Genomic DNA, 12,962 nt, shown 5'->3' on the forward strand with positions numbered 1-12,962 from the left:
AGTTGTTTGTTGTTGTGTGTTTAAAAAAAAAAAAAAAAGTTTTTATTTTTTATTTTTTATTTAGAACATGTAAATAACATTACAGAAAAAAAAACAGGCATGGGTAACAAACTCCAAAGATGATTAAATAAAAATAAAAATAATAAAATAAAATAAAAAAAAATAAAATAAAATAAAAAGAGACATTCACAAGACGCCAAATACAGATTCATAATATCTTACAATAGACATAGCTTTTGAATTTTAAAAAATTTTAAGAGACTTCATTAACAGAGTGAGTTCGTTAGAGAAAAGAGTATAAAGGAGGAGATTTTGACAATCTACATTTATGAATGAAAAATTTGCCATTCGGGACAACCTGGTCTCACAGAATTCCGTGAAATGAACACGGCCCCTTAACTCAAAATCCGTGACAGTTTCACGGAATCGCCGAAAATTCCGTGATGTGCCCACGGAAGTGATCCCTATGTAAGTCAATGACAGGCAGCATCCGTGGTCCACACACGGATTCCCTGTTCCAACAATTGCGCTCCCCCAGTTGACGTCGTTTTATAATTTGGAAACGTATGGCTTTAAATATTCTGAGTTTACTTAAAGTACTTCAGTTTAAATGTTTAGTCTCAAAGGGATTTTAACTTGATATTGCACTGTTCTGTCGTCGTTTAATCGCTATGATAGCTTCTGGTCACCTCATTCCGTGACGGTACCACGGAATATTCAGTAGATTGTTTCACCTTCACTGGACGATATTGCCTATTGCTGATTTTGACACTTTAAGTAGGCTATTCAAGTTGTCTGTGTTTGCGATGCAATGTAGCCCAATTAAACTGTGAACCTCTTATCCCCCCCTGATCAGTTTGTATAGCCTTTTGCATATTGTGAAATTCTGTGATGGCACCACGGATTATTCCGTGGTGGACACACGGATAACCGGATCACTTGCGCTCCCCCAATTGACGTCGTTTTATAATTTGGAAACGTATATGGCTTTAAATATTCCGAGTTTACTTAAAGTACTTCACTTGAAATGTTTAGTTTTAAAGGGATTTTAACTTGATATTGCATTGTTTAATCGCTATGATAACTTCTGGTCACCACGTTCCGTGACGGTACCACGGAATATTCAGTAGATTGTTTCACCTTCACTGGACGATATTGCCTATTGCTGATTTTGACACATTAAGTAGGCTATTCAAGTTTGCGATGCAATGTAGCCCAATTAAACTGTGAACCTCTTATCTCCCCTGATCAGTTTGTATAGCCCTTTGCATAACATTCTGTGATGGCACCACGGATTCTTCCGTGGTGGACACACGGATAACCGGATCACTTGCGCTCCCCCAATTGACGTCGTTTTATAATTTGGAAACGTATGGCTTTAAATATTCTGAGTTTACTTAAAGTACTTCAGTTTAAATGTTTAGTCTCAAAGGGATTTTAACTTGATATTGCACTGTTCTGTCGTCGTTTAATCGCTATGATAGCTTCTGGTCACCTCATTCCGTGACGGTACCACGGAATATTCAGTAGATTGTTTCACCTTCACTGGACGATATTGCCTATTGCTGATTTTGACACTTTAAGTAGGCTATTCAAGTTGTCTGTGTTTGCGATGCAATGTAGCCCAATTAAACTGTGAACCTCTTATCCCCCCCTGATCAGTTTTGTATCCCTTTGCATATTGTGAAATTCTGTGATGGCACCACGGATTATTCCGTGGTGGACACACGGATAACCGGATCACTAGAGGCAGGCTTGATCAATCAAACTCCCCACCTCTCCATCCATCAGCCTTAGTTTAAATACTATTTGGACTAATTTACTATTATTATTATTATTATTTATTTTTTTTACTGTTCACGGAATTGACAGATAGGCATATACAAACAACAAAACACGATAAAGATTAATAATAAATGAATGTTAAATCAGATGAGTCTGTTGCCATGACGGCGACACGTCACACTTCCGTACGCGCATCCTAGAATTTCGCGGTTTTTACAGCCATTGCGAGGATCACCTCTACAGATCGGTATGTATCTCAAGCCTGCGTTACGTATTTATTTACATCACCTTTATTGTTTATTGCGTTCACCCTGGGGATTAGTTTGTGTTTGTTGTGTTGCAATAGAACTCACACTGTTGAGCTAAAACGTTTCTCCATAAAGATTAAAATTAAAATTACACCATCATAGAGACAAATGTTCTCTTTGTTTTCTTTTGATTCAAATGTAATTAGTAAATAACTGTAGTCCAATATTTGTGAGTTAATTAATGTCTTTTTTTCTCAGAGATCTAATGATGCTTTCTTGTCTGTTCTACAGATTATTTGCTGTTCTTCATAAACTCTTTTATATAGACTCTTACATAGAAAACAAAGGCACTTTTAAGAGCCACTCTTTCAATCTCTCTGTCTCTCTCACTCTGTTTCTCTCTAGTCTCTCACTCTCACTCAGCCTCCCCTCCCCCTCACACACGCGCACACACACACACACACACACACACACACACACACACACACACACACACACACACACTCATCTTCATATCTGTATTGTGTGTCTATTGTCTGTATTTTTGTATTGTATCTGTGAGTGTGCACCATGTCGGAAAAACACTCAAGAGTCTTTGAAGATCCCAGTGAGGTCAGGGGGCATATGGCTGCCGAAATAAGCAAGGCTCTTCTCCATGAGGCCAGGGTGAGACATTTTTATACACTTACACCCATGTCTTACAAAATTACATATTGTTTGTTTGTTGTAGTTGCTGTTGAGGTATGATGTTCTACACATTTAATGTATATTGGAGTAGTGTAGTATTTTATATTTTGTAGTTTTTGATTTGTGTTTTTTTATTGTTAGTTACTTTGGAAAAAAGCATCCATCAAACATAACCATAAGTTAGTCTGATATTCTAGCAGAAAACATTAATATTTTATTTTCATATAGGCTGCAATGGCAATGGCAATGGAAAGCCATGTCCCTCAAAAAAGAAAGAGGACTATGAAAAAGAAAGCAGTCGCAAGCGCAGCGGCCATAAGTAACAGACGTAAGAAACGTCAAAAAGCAGAACGCCGTGCATTAGGTTTGTTGTTTATAGCACTGTTGTTATAGTTTAATAACGGTAATTATCTAAATGTTGGTGAGTGAAAAGATGGTTTGAGCTCACTGAGCCAGATGTATGATGGAATTTTGTGAATTTTCTGGACTAAAATATATGATGCTTTAAGACCCTGATAGAATAGATAACCAAATGTATTGGCCTTTACAGCTTCCGAAGTTCAATTGAACACAGTGTCTGAGGAAGTCCCTCAGATAGAAGAAGAGATGACTGCAAGTCTTGGTGAGTATGTCTGTGTAATATCCCTAAGACTACATTTCCTATTCCTCCATATAAACAACTTTTCTAATGACCTTGTAAACTTTTCCTTGATTCATTGTTGTTGATGTCTCACACTTCTTCTCCACGCAACTACATTAAAAGTGGTTTGTGTTTCTATTTTGTTGTAGACAGAACATGTGCATTATATTCTGATTTTTGACAATTCTGCACTCAGTGCTTTTGCAGAGGCGTTAATTCTTGCCTAGTTTGGGAAGTGAAGTGATAGACACTCCAACTTTTCATTTCAAACTGGTATATTATCGGAAGCATATTACATGGTTTGTGATACCATGAGCAAGTCCATATACAGTACATTAAACCTACATTGAATGGACACTGTAGTGTATGGCTTGGTCAAAGTCAGATTTTAAGTCATAATTATTGTCGTACCATTCAGTATTAAGTCATTTTGATCCATTGTGCCTTCACTCAATCGAAGGGTTGTTTAACAGTTATTTATTTATTTTCATTTATTTTCAGAAACGCGTCTTCAAGAGTTAAGGGACACTCTTGTTGAGGTTAATGTGGCAGCTGAAAAAACAGCATGGGCACAGCGGCAGCTACACGCTGATACAAGGGCAAAAGCAGCAAGGCCAGTGCTGCTTGATGCTAAACTGTCCGCTGAAAGAGACATCAACCAAAAATGCCACAGGTGCGGCGCTGGAGAGGCAGTAATTAGGTGCCTGGATTGTGTGCCACTGGACATGGAGTTTCTATGTGGAGGATGCGACATGGAGGCTCACAAAAAGAATGTGTTCCACGGCAGGGAGGCACTTTTCCATGGCTACCTGGAGCCTATTCCCCCCACAAAGGCTGTGGGGATGGGTGAAAATGGCCAGCCTCACTTTTGTGAGCAGGGTATGTGTTTAATAACAATTTCTGTTGACTAGTAAAGAGTAATTACACAAATATTCTTTGTTGATAGACTTTGTCAATGGAAAAGGATTAAACTCTTAATTTGAATCTCTCTTTGACTGAAGAAATTGTTTTTGTTTGGCTTTGACTATGAAACGTGCTATTAGTAAGAAAACAGTGATAATGACATATGGTAGAGCTATTTTGTAGATGTTTGTTTTGAATCACTAGTATAGATATACCTTCTCGATTGAGGAAAAATGTAACAACCTCTTTGCATTGCAGTATGTCAGTTGCCCTTGCCCGCACGTAGGGCAATATGCGAGTGCACCCATGAGATTGAGGTCACCTCTGGCAAGCATATTTCTGTGGTCACCATGAATGGTAAGTTTGAAAAGTCCTGCTTTTTGTTTTGTTGTACTGCAGAAGTTAACAATTGCAATCAAGGCAAAGCTTTTCTCATGAATAATATACCAATTACCAAATGCCAATGCCATATCAAATACTACAGTGAATGAATAATGCACAGTTGAGTTGGAAAAAGTTGATTCTTTGAAGCACGTTTAATGTGTCTCTTTTTTCACAGGACGATATGATGTCTGTTTGCCCCGTAAAGTTTGTCCTACCTGCCTTGTGGAATGGACCCCAGGGGTGAAAGAGCTCCTTAGGTATCGTTACTGGCCAAGCACAACAAACTGCCAGACACTATATAGTTTTGACGTCTTCGAAGCATTTGCTCACCTTAAAGTATCGGCTCCTTCGATGTCAAGAAATGCCTTTTTAAAGCTACTGGAGCACCGTTCTGTTCAGGCTGGAAGGGTAGATCTGCTTGAATCATTGTAACACATAATCATATTACTGTATCTGTAATATTGTAATATTTATTTTCTGTAAACACTAATAATTTTTTTTATGTCATAGCCGGGAAATGTCTGTGCAGATACGTTCCAGAAAAGTTTTTTCGAATATTGCTTTTGCAAGCATACAGAAGAGGTGATGTGTGAAGTAAATGACTTTTACTGTCCAGCATGTCACCCAGACATGTTGGCAGTGTGTTGCGATGGCAATCGCAAACATTATCGCTTCAAAAAATCAAGGGGGTATGTTCATATTACACAGGCATTAATGTCAATATCAAAACCACAGCAATGTCATAGAAATAGTTGCATGTAGAGTAATGTTTGGTCAGTTAAAAAAGGATTTTTTTTTGTGATCAATTTTAATGGACAGAAATGAGGAACAGTCTCTGTACAAGGGATTATTTCTTGCCAAAGATGAGGAGGTATCAGCCTTTCTAAACAACGTCAGAGGCAGCAGCATGACAAGAGTATGTGTAATATTGCATATTAAGACAGTATATCTACTGCTTATGTTTGTGTCTTTTCTGTTTTCTATTTGTTAAGACGAGTGATATCTGACTTTACAGGCAGATAACAGTGGAACATGTGGTGTTTCAAGGTTCAGGGCGAGTAAGGAGACGTCAAAAAAATCATCGTCCAAAATAGATGAAGAGGGGATACAAGTGGCAGTCTGCAGGTATGTGAGTAGATCATAAGTGCATAAGCAATTGTACAGATGCCACTTGTCACACGCTGTGGAAACTCAGTTGTGGATATATGTATCAGAGTCGTGTTTAATTTCCTTATGGGAAGTAAAGTCCTTTCCATCCTTCGGATGAGACATTAAACAGAGGTCCTGACTCTCTGTGGTCATTAAAAAATCCCAGGATGTCCTTTGAAAAAAGAGTAGGGGTGACATCCTGGCCAAATTTGCCCCTTGGCCTCTGCCCATCATGGCCTCCTAATCATCCCCATATTGGCTTCATCACTTTAATTATTTAATATTTAATTACACTTGAATTATTATTAAAGTAAATCCCGTTAATATATTTTTTTCCCAAGAACATTGTTTTAAAGCTAAGTTAGTCACATATGTACAGATTGATGGGGAAATGTGTGTGTGGGGGAGAGAGAGAGTGTGTGTGTGTGTGTGTGTGTGTGTGTGTGTGTGTGTGTGTGTGTGTGTGTGTGTGTGTGTGTGTGTGTGTGTGTGAATGGATATAAGCTTTGAATAGAGGGTTTTGATTAGTTTTGCTTTCCACAGGTCTTATTGTGTAAATTGATTATTAACCATATTGCCCTCTTGTGTATCAGACACGGGATATTGCTGCGAGGACTGAACCACTACCGTGGCGAGGTCTTCGCCTACCCAATGTTTTTACAGAGGGAATTGTCAGAGAGGGCCAATGTCACTTTCTTCTGCATGGATGTTGTCTGCAGGTAATTTTTCTATTATCATATTGAAACTCGATCAACCTACTGTACATTAAATGACAAATGCCTGTTTTTTTTTCACTCGTTTTATATTGATGGCCAGGCAAAGTTTTAGTTAATGCCTACTAATGCTGTGCTTCTTTTTAGGTACTGGCCATACCTAAGCAAAGTGACTGAAGAATCATCAGATCTTCAACCGCTGATGGAAATGAGGCCATTTCTCAGTGTGATGCATGCCAAAGCTCATACAGCAAAATGCGAGGTACCTCAAATTGATACTGAAATTCAGATGCGAAAAGTTGAGCAATGATTATTTTTTATTATTTTAACCTGGTATTAGTGGCAATATACTAAATTGTAAGTCTGTGATTATGATATCTTATGTAGTATATTTTGCAGATAAAATATGACACCTTTAATGTGAAAGTGGTTTTAATGTGCACATAATTCATGATTGCATAACATTAGATTTTTAAAGTTATGGTATGAAATTAATCCAACACTATGCTGCAGGTGAGATGGGGTGGCAGGAATCAGGATGGAGCAGGGAACACTGTTGGAGAGGAAGTTGAACAAGTATGTTATTACCGACATTAATTGTAACTATGTAGATATAGGAGACTTCACTGATACATTTATGTGAGAGACAAGCAGAGTGTGAAGGATAAAGTACATCAGGGTATCAAACAAAGATCCATGCTTGCTCGGATGACCATCAGATCACTATCTGAACTGTAGTTGCAACACACATTATGTCTGAGTAAAAAGTGAAGTCAGCAGTGGTGGTTTATGCATGATGCATCACTATTTCAAGCTTCTTTCCCTCTGAGCTGCACTATTTAATTATATACACTCTTTTGATCCTGTTAGGGAAATTCAGTCTCTGCATTTAACCTATCCGTGAATTAGAGACGCACATACACAGCACACAGTGAGGTGGCACAGACTATCTCCTAACCACTTAAAAGCAGTGGTGGACAGTCAGCTGCTGCGGCGCCCGGGGAGCAGTGAAGGGTTTAGTGTCTTGCTCAAGGGAATCTTAGCCGTGGATGTGGACGGGACTGCGATGTTCAACAACTTTCCCCACCAACTTTCACTTTTTACACAACCACTTTCCTCTTGGTCGGCATTCGAACAAGTCGAACGCCCAAGGCACTAACCAGTAGGCAATGGTTGACTTTCCAACCTTTCATGGGATTCTATGAAAATGCCGACTGTCACAGCTCTGGCATGCCATTGTGAGGTTTTAAAATGTAGACCCAATTGGCAAGATCCAGCATTGCTCCCAACTTTGAAAAATTGGGCTCGATCTTTCCAATTTGATGTCTATGGCTATGGCTGAAAGGGTGTGGTTGTTTTAGTTTGCATGGCATTCTAAGGTGGAGAGCTAGTTGACGATAAGATATTACTTAAATATTAAGTATGGCTACATGTTCACATATACATATGTTTTGGTTTATTTGTTGTTGGATTTTTTGGTAATGTTATATAGAAATGCATTCATTTCTTTATTGTTTATCTAGGTAAACAGCTTTCTCTCCAGGGCAGCTCTTGTCACAAAGTACATGACAAAGGCAGGTTGGTATGACACATTACAAACCATACGCTGTGATGAGGTATTTCTGACTTCTAAAATGTCATTTTCCTGTTCTCCTTGCACTAAAGTAATTGTTGTGTTAGGTCGTGTCTAACTGCAATGGTCTTTCTCAAGTAAATTGATCCAATCACGCATGCAGATTTATTTTTTTAATCAGGGAGAGAGAATATGCTCACTCAACAGGCCATGGGGTGGAACAGAAAAAAGACAGAGAATCTTCACAAAGTCTTGGCCTGCAGATACATCAAAGTAAGGACATTTCCTAATGGTCCTCTTGCCTGACACAACATACATTTTAACAACAAACAGCAGAGCTGTAGTCCATCCATCTGTAATGAGCTCATTCATCCATTCATTTATAAACTGTAGGTGAAGGAATTTCTTGATCCCGGTATTGGCTGAAAGCTTGCATGATATTTATTTTTATTTTTGTGTGATTTAAAGATCTCCGAGAGGGCAAAGCTGGAAGTTGCCAGCTTCAGTGATTTCCGCCAGAAGAATAACATCACTGAACAAACAGCAAAGCAGTGGGTGTGTGATGTTCAGCAGTGGGCACTCACAGGTAAATCATGCATAGTGCTCAGACTTTTCACAAATACAACTGTTAATTACTTTGTTCCAATATGAACTACATAAGGTGATCAGAATTTTTTAAATGAAACAATTGCTTAATTGTGTTACCTATTTAGAGCCAGGGAGCACAACAGAACAGGGAGCAACAGAGGACCTCAGGGCTGAGATAGAAAGTATCATAGTGGCCCTGCTACGCAAGAAGCAGGACCTCTATCGTCAGCATGGTTGGTTGACTGATATTCAAATGGTACATTGCAAAAGCAAACAAACAAAAACTGTTTTCCTGATAGTTTTCTTATTTCACTTTGCAGATAGCAACCAGACAAGACAGAGAAAAAGAAGAAAAATAAGAGAATTAAAAAAAAAAATGAAACAAAAGATCCTGCTGTACAATGCTAGTGCAGAGGATACAATTGACGAGGAGTTGGCCTCAAATTTGACAGAGGACTACATCCTGCCTTGGGAGAGACGTGAGGATGGTATGGTAGTCCTGACATGTTCTCTAAAATGTATGCCTGAACATAAACAAAAAAAAAAATAACAGTGAAGTGCGCACACTGCATGCTAGATAGATTTATTAAAAGCACAACGTTTCGACCATCAGGTCTTAATCAGGTGCAAATGATGCAACATTTGCACCTGATTAAGACCTGATGGTCGAAATGTTGTGCTTTTAATAAATTTATCTAGCATGCAGTGTGCGCACTTCACTGTTTTTTTTTATTTATTTTTTTTATGTTATTTTGATGTCCTGCACCTGAGCCCAATTTTGGTGTTTGGGATGTCCATACCAGTTTTGAAATTTTGGCCTTATAACTTAATCATCATAAATACTAAATTACTTTTTCATATTTCCATCAATTCCCTCTACCTAAAGGTCACTCCTTCAGGTTAAAACGGTCTCTTTTTGACCAAATGATGCTTATTAGACGCCTTGAGGAGGAGCAGAGCATCCTGGTGAAGGAGATGTCTCAACACATCACGTCTCTCCGTAAGGAGATAAAGGGAGTGGAGAAACTGAAAGAGAACATCAGAATGGGCTGTAAGTCAAATTTGGATTTTTTTTTTTTTTTCTCACTAACACTATAGTCCCTTTTCTACAGACTGGTACCAGTTCACCTCACCACAACACGACTCTACTCGGTTTGGTTTCAAACATTTCGTTTTCCACTGCATGAAAGTACCATTTCATGTAACTGGTTCCTATAAGTAAACTATCCTAGCATCACCAACGTGGAAAAGATGGTAACAGCAATCACTACAGCAGAACAGATCAAATCAAAAGTATTCTGAATTCATCACAATACACATTTTTGGGGAGATGGCAATATTTACTCTATCAGCGTCCTGTCATGCTAACACTGAGCTGTTGCTGAGGGCATGCTCAGAACGTTAACATTACGATGCTAGCGATAACAATGACCACAGAGCTATCTCCAATATTTACACATCATTGTTGGAACTTCAACAGAAGTGGAACCAAAAGTGCTTGGTACCAGAGTCAAGTGGAGCTGGTACCAGTAGCTATATGCATATGACAATAAAATGGCCTTGAATTCCGTGTTTAAGTTTTCTTGCAACAAATAAACAAAAAACAAAACAAGAAATTGAGTAACATCTTTCTGTCATGTGTGGTTCTACATGCTATAATTTTGGAACAATACTTGTAATTCTTATGTTTATGTATGTTACAGATTTTGGTGACATGTCAGAGGATGCTGCAGCTGGTTTGAAAAGTGTCCTCATGCGGAGGTCCTCTGCACTGGAGAGTTTATGCCAACAAGCTGTGAGCACGTATAGTGCTATAGTTGATGACCTCCAGTTACAGGACACAGAATGCAGAACGGACACTGATGATGAATATGACCTTAGTAGTCCAGAGTCAGAAGAAGATTAGAAAGGAGACCATTCTGTTTTGTTTTTTGTTTTGTTTTGTTTTTAAAATCTGTAAACTTTACATTATCTCTCACCCTCCCTAAATCATAACAACTCCTACCCAGAACAGTGCTTGTTCATTCTTCACACATCAGGCAAAAGATACAGAGGCATCACTAGCAGGAACATTATGATTCAGGGATAGTACCTACCCCAGGTTGCGTGGCCACGCCTTCCTATGCACATCCGCTCGATTATCATCTCCCTACAGTACTAGTTTGGATTTGATTCTGATTCCATTGAGCTGGGCTGAGTTTCACGATAACGTTGTCTCTTAGCGCGCTACGAAAACTCTTAAGGTATAACTTAACTGAAGGTATACCATTTCTAGGCGTGTTCCCCGAACTATACCTTAGGAAGCTGTTTAAGATATACCTTCTTACGTGCGCCGTTACCCGGCTCTGTCCGTGTCGATGGTGCTGAATCTGCTGATATCGATGCCTCGAGAATCAATTATTCTCTCGTGCAGAGGCTGTTTATGTGAGAAAGCGGTGTTCTTTATAAAAGAAGCACTTCAGAAATAGTTGAAATTGCAATTATTAGGGCTCATGGGATATTATAAAAAATAACCCAAACTATAATAGCCTATTATAGCCAAGCCTACATATTTTAAATTGTATCATATATTGCTGCCATAATAACCATTTCAATTATTTATGCGCTTTCTTCTCTTTCCCATTTTTGTTCGCTGAGGTGGAGCTGTGGTGAAATATTGTTCTTGTAAATACTTTCCAGCATTTCAGTAATAAAAGTTTAAATCTAACGTAGCCTACGGTGCTCGGCAGTGATCAAAAATGATTTAAACAGTGGATTTTGAATCTCTTCTTGTAAACTCGGACATGTGGATTCAGACGGCAATTAAATTAACGTACGACCTGTTTGTAAAAAAAACAGTAGGTACTAATTTGGCCAGGGTTTTTTACGCGGGTTGGGTGAGAAAAAACACTGATATTATGGATTCGGACTATAATAACCGACTTACTGTACGAGACCATGAGAAACAATATTAGCGTCCGAATAGGACTTAACTGACAGTAGCCTATGCTTTCACTGGCCTTTAAAAGTGCTCTTTAATTAAAATAAATGTATAGAATTTTATTATATATAATAATATAATTAAAATTCTATTAACAATCAGTGTAATGACAATTTTATTCTTTGCATGAAAACACTTGAATTAGCCTAATTGAACACTGTCTGGGTGTATTAAAACTTCAGAATTATATTCATATAGACCTGCAACAGTGATAAGGTAAAGCTAAGAGTGGTCCAGACCAACCTTACGGAAGTATGACTTACAGAAGGTATGCTTAACTAAGAACGTTTCGGGAAACACGTATTAACGATAAGGTACAGCTTAATGTGTAACTTAAGAACGACGTAGCGTTAAGAAGGTTTCGGGAAACCCAGCCCTGGTTGTCTGGTTGTCTCCGGTGGAAAGGAGTTGTGAACGCTGATTTAGAATGCTATCAGTCAAGGGATGATCCTATCTTTTTAAACTTCAACACCTCCAGCAAGCAATAATTCATCGCTACCGAATGGCCAGACCCAGGCTACCTTTTATTACCAGGCTACCCCCCAGGCTATCAGACACGTAAATATGCACTAACCCTATGATAATTCAGTTATCAACATTAGGTTTTGTTAAATGTGAAACTATTTTGCACTGCAACTTCATGTACTACAATCATGAGTGTGTACACTATATCAATGCAATATCTACTGAATGGATTGGCCCTCTGCATGGACTGTTGGACATGGACTGTTTTATGCATTCTGGACTGTGACTTTTCAACCTCAACTTCAGCACTTAAAGGACAATATGGAGCTCATTAATGCTCTATTGAATTTTCTTGTGTTGGATGTGTGTTGTGGTACATGTGAGCACACAAAGAGAGATTTCTTTCAACTGTGGAAATGGCTACAATAAACTTGAATGTGAATTTGAAAATGTCATAAATTATTTGTGATTGTAATTGAAGTGCATAAAGTACATAATTGCCTAGTAGTCTTCATTGAAAATCTACATTTTACAGTATACTGTCACATAATAAAAACTCTTCAGGATGCTGAAGTGGCACTGGTGAAATACATCAAAATCATTAATTGTCCATGGGACCTGGTGTCACTTGGCAGTATTTAACACGCTGTGATGGACTTGACAGGTTAGAGCTTTGATAAAAAGCCATGAATCTGTTATTCATATATTCAAAACAAATGTATTTAAGCAGGATAGTATTCAAATTAATATGAAAAAAGTGAACCTTTCATTAAGGGTGCTGATAGGTTCAGAGTTGGAAACAGGACAAGATCGTAGCCAGTGTCTGAAAGTATAATAAAGCTGCATG

The 12,962-nt window shown here is 38.3% G+C and overlaps 1 protein-coding gene across 1 annotated transcript; it reads left to right on the forward strand.

Moving 5' to 3' along the window:
• Positions 1 to 989: 989 nt before the first annotated feature.
• LOC309491706 (uncharacterized protein) lies at positions 990 to 12,565 on the forward strand. The gene is made up of 20 exons (XM_082190745.1): positions 990 to 2,032; positions 2,325 to 2,699; positions 2,949 to 3,084; positions 3,271 to 3,342; positions 3,862 to 4,239; positions 4,522 to 4,620; positions 4,823 to 5,055; positions 5,158 to 5,336; positions 5,467 to 5,563; positions 5,663 to 5,772; positions 6,390 to 6,515; positions 6,657 to 6,771; positions 7,023 to 7,085; positions 8,033 to 8,087; positions 8,264 to 8,355; positions 8,551 to 8,668; positions 8,796 to 8,903; positions 8,991 to 9,158; positions 9,557 to 9,721; positions 10,374 to 12,565. Exons 2-20 carry the CDS (start codon positions 2,604 to 2,606, stop codon positions 10,574 to 10,576), a joined length of 2,613 nt encoding a protein of 870 aa, XP_082046871.1. The 5' UTR covers positions 990 to 2,032; positions 2,325 to 2,603; the 3' UTR covers positions 10,577 to 12,565.
• The last annotated feature ends 397 nt before the right edge of the window (positions 12,566 to 12,962 follow it).

This window comes from Leuciscus leuciscus (genome assembly GCF_965113295.1).
Source record: "Leuciscus leuciscus genome assembly, contig: HAP1_SCAFFOLD_453, whole genome shotgun sequence".
NCBI classification, from domain to species: domain Eukaryota; kingdom Metazoa; phylum Chordata; class Actinopteri; order Cypriniformes; family Leuciscidae; genus Leuciscus; species Leuciscus leuciscus.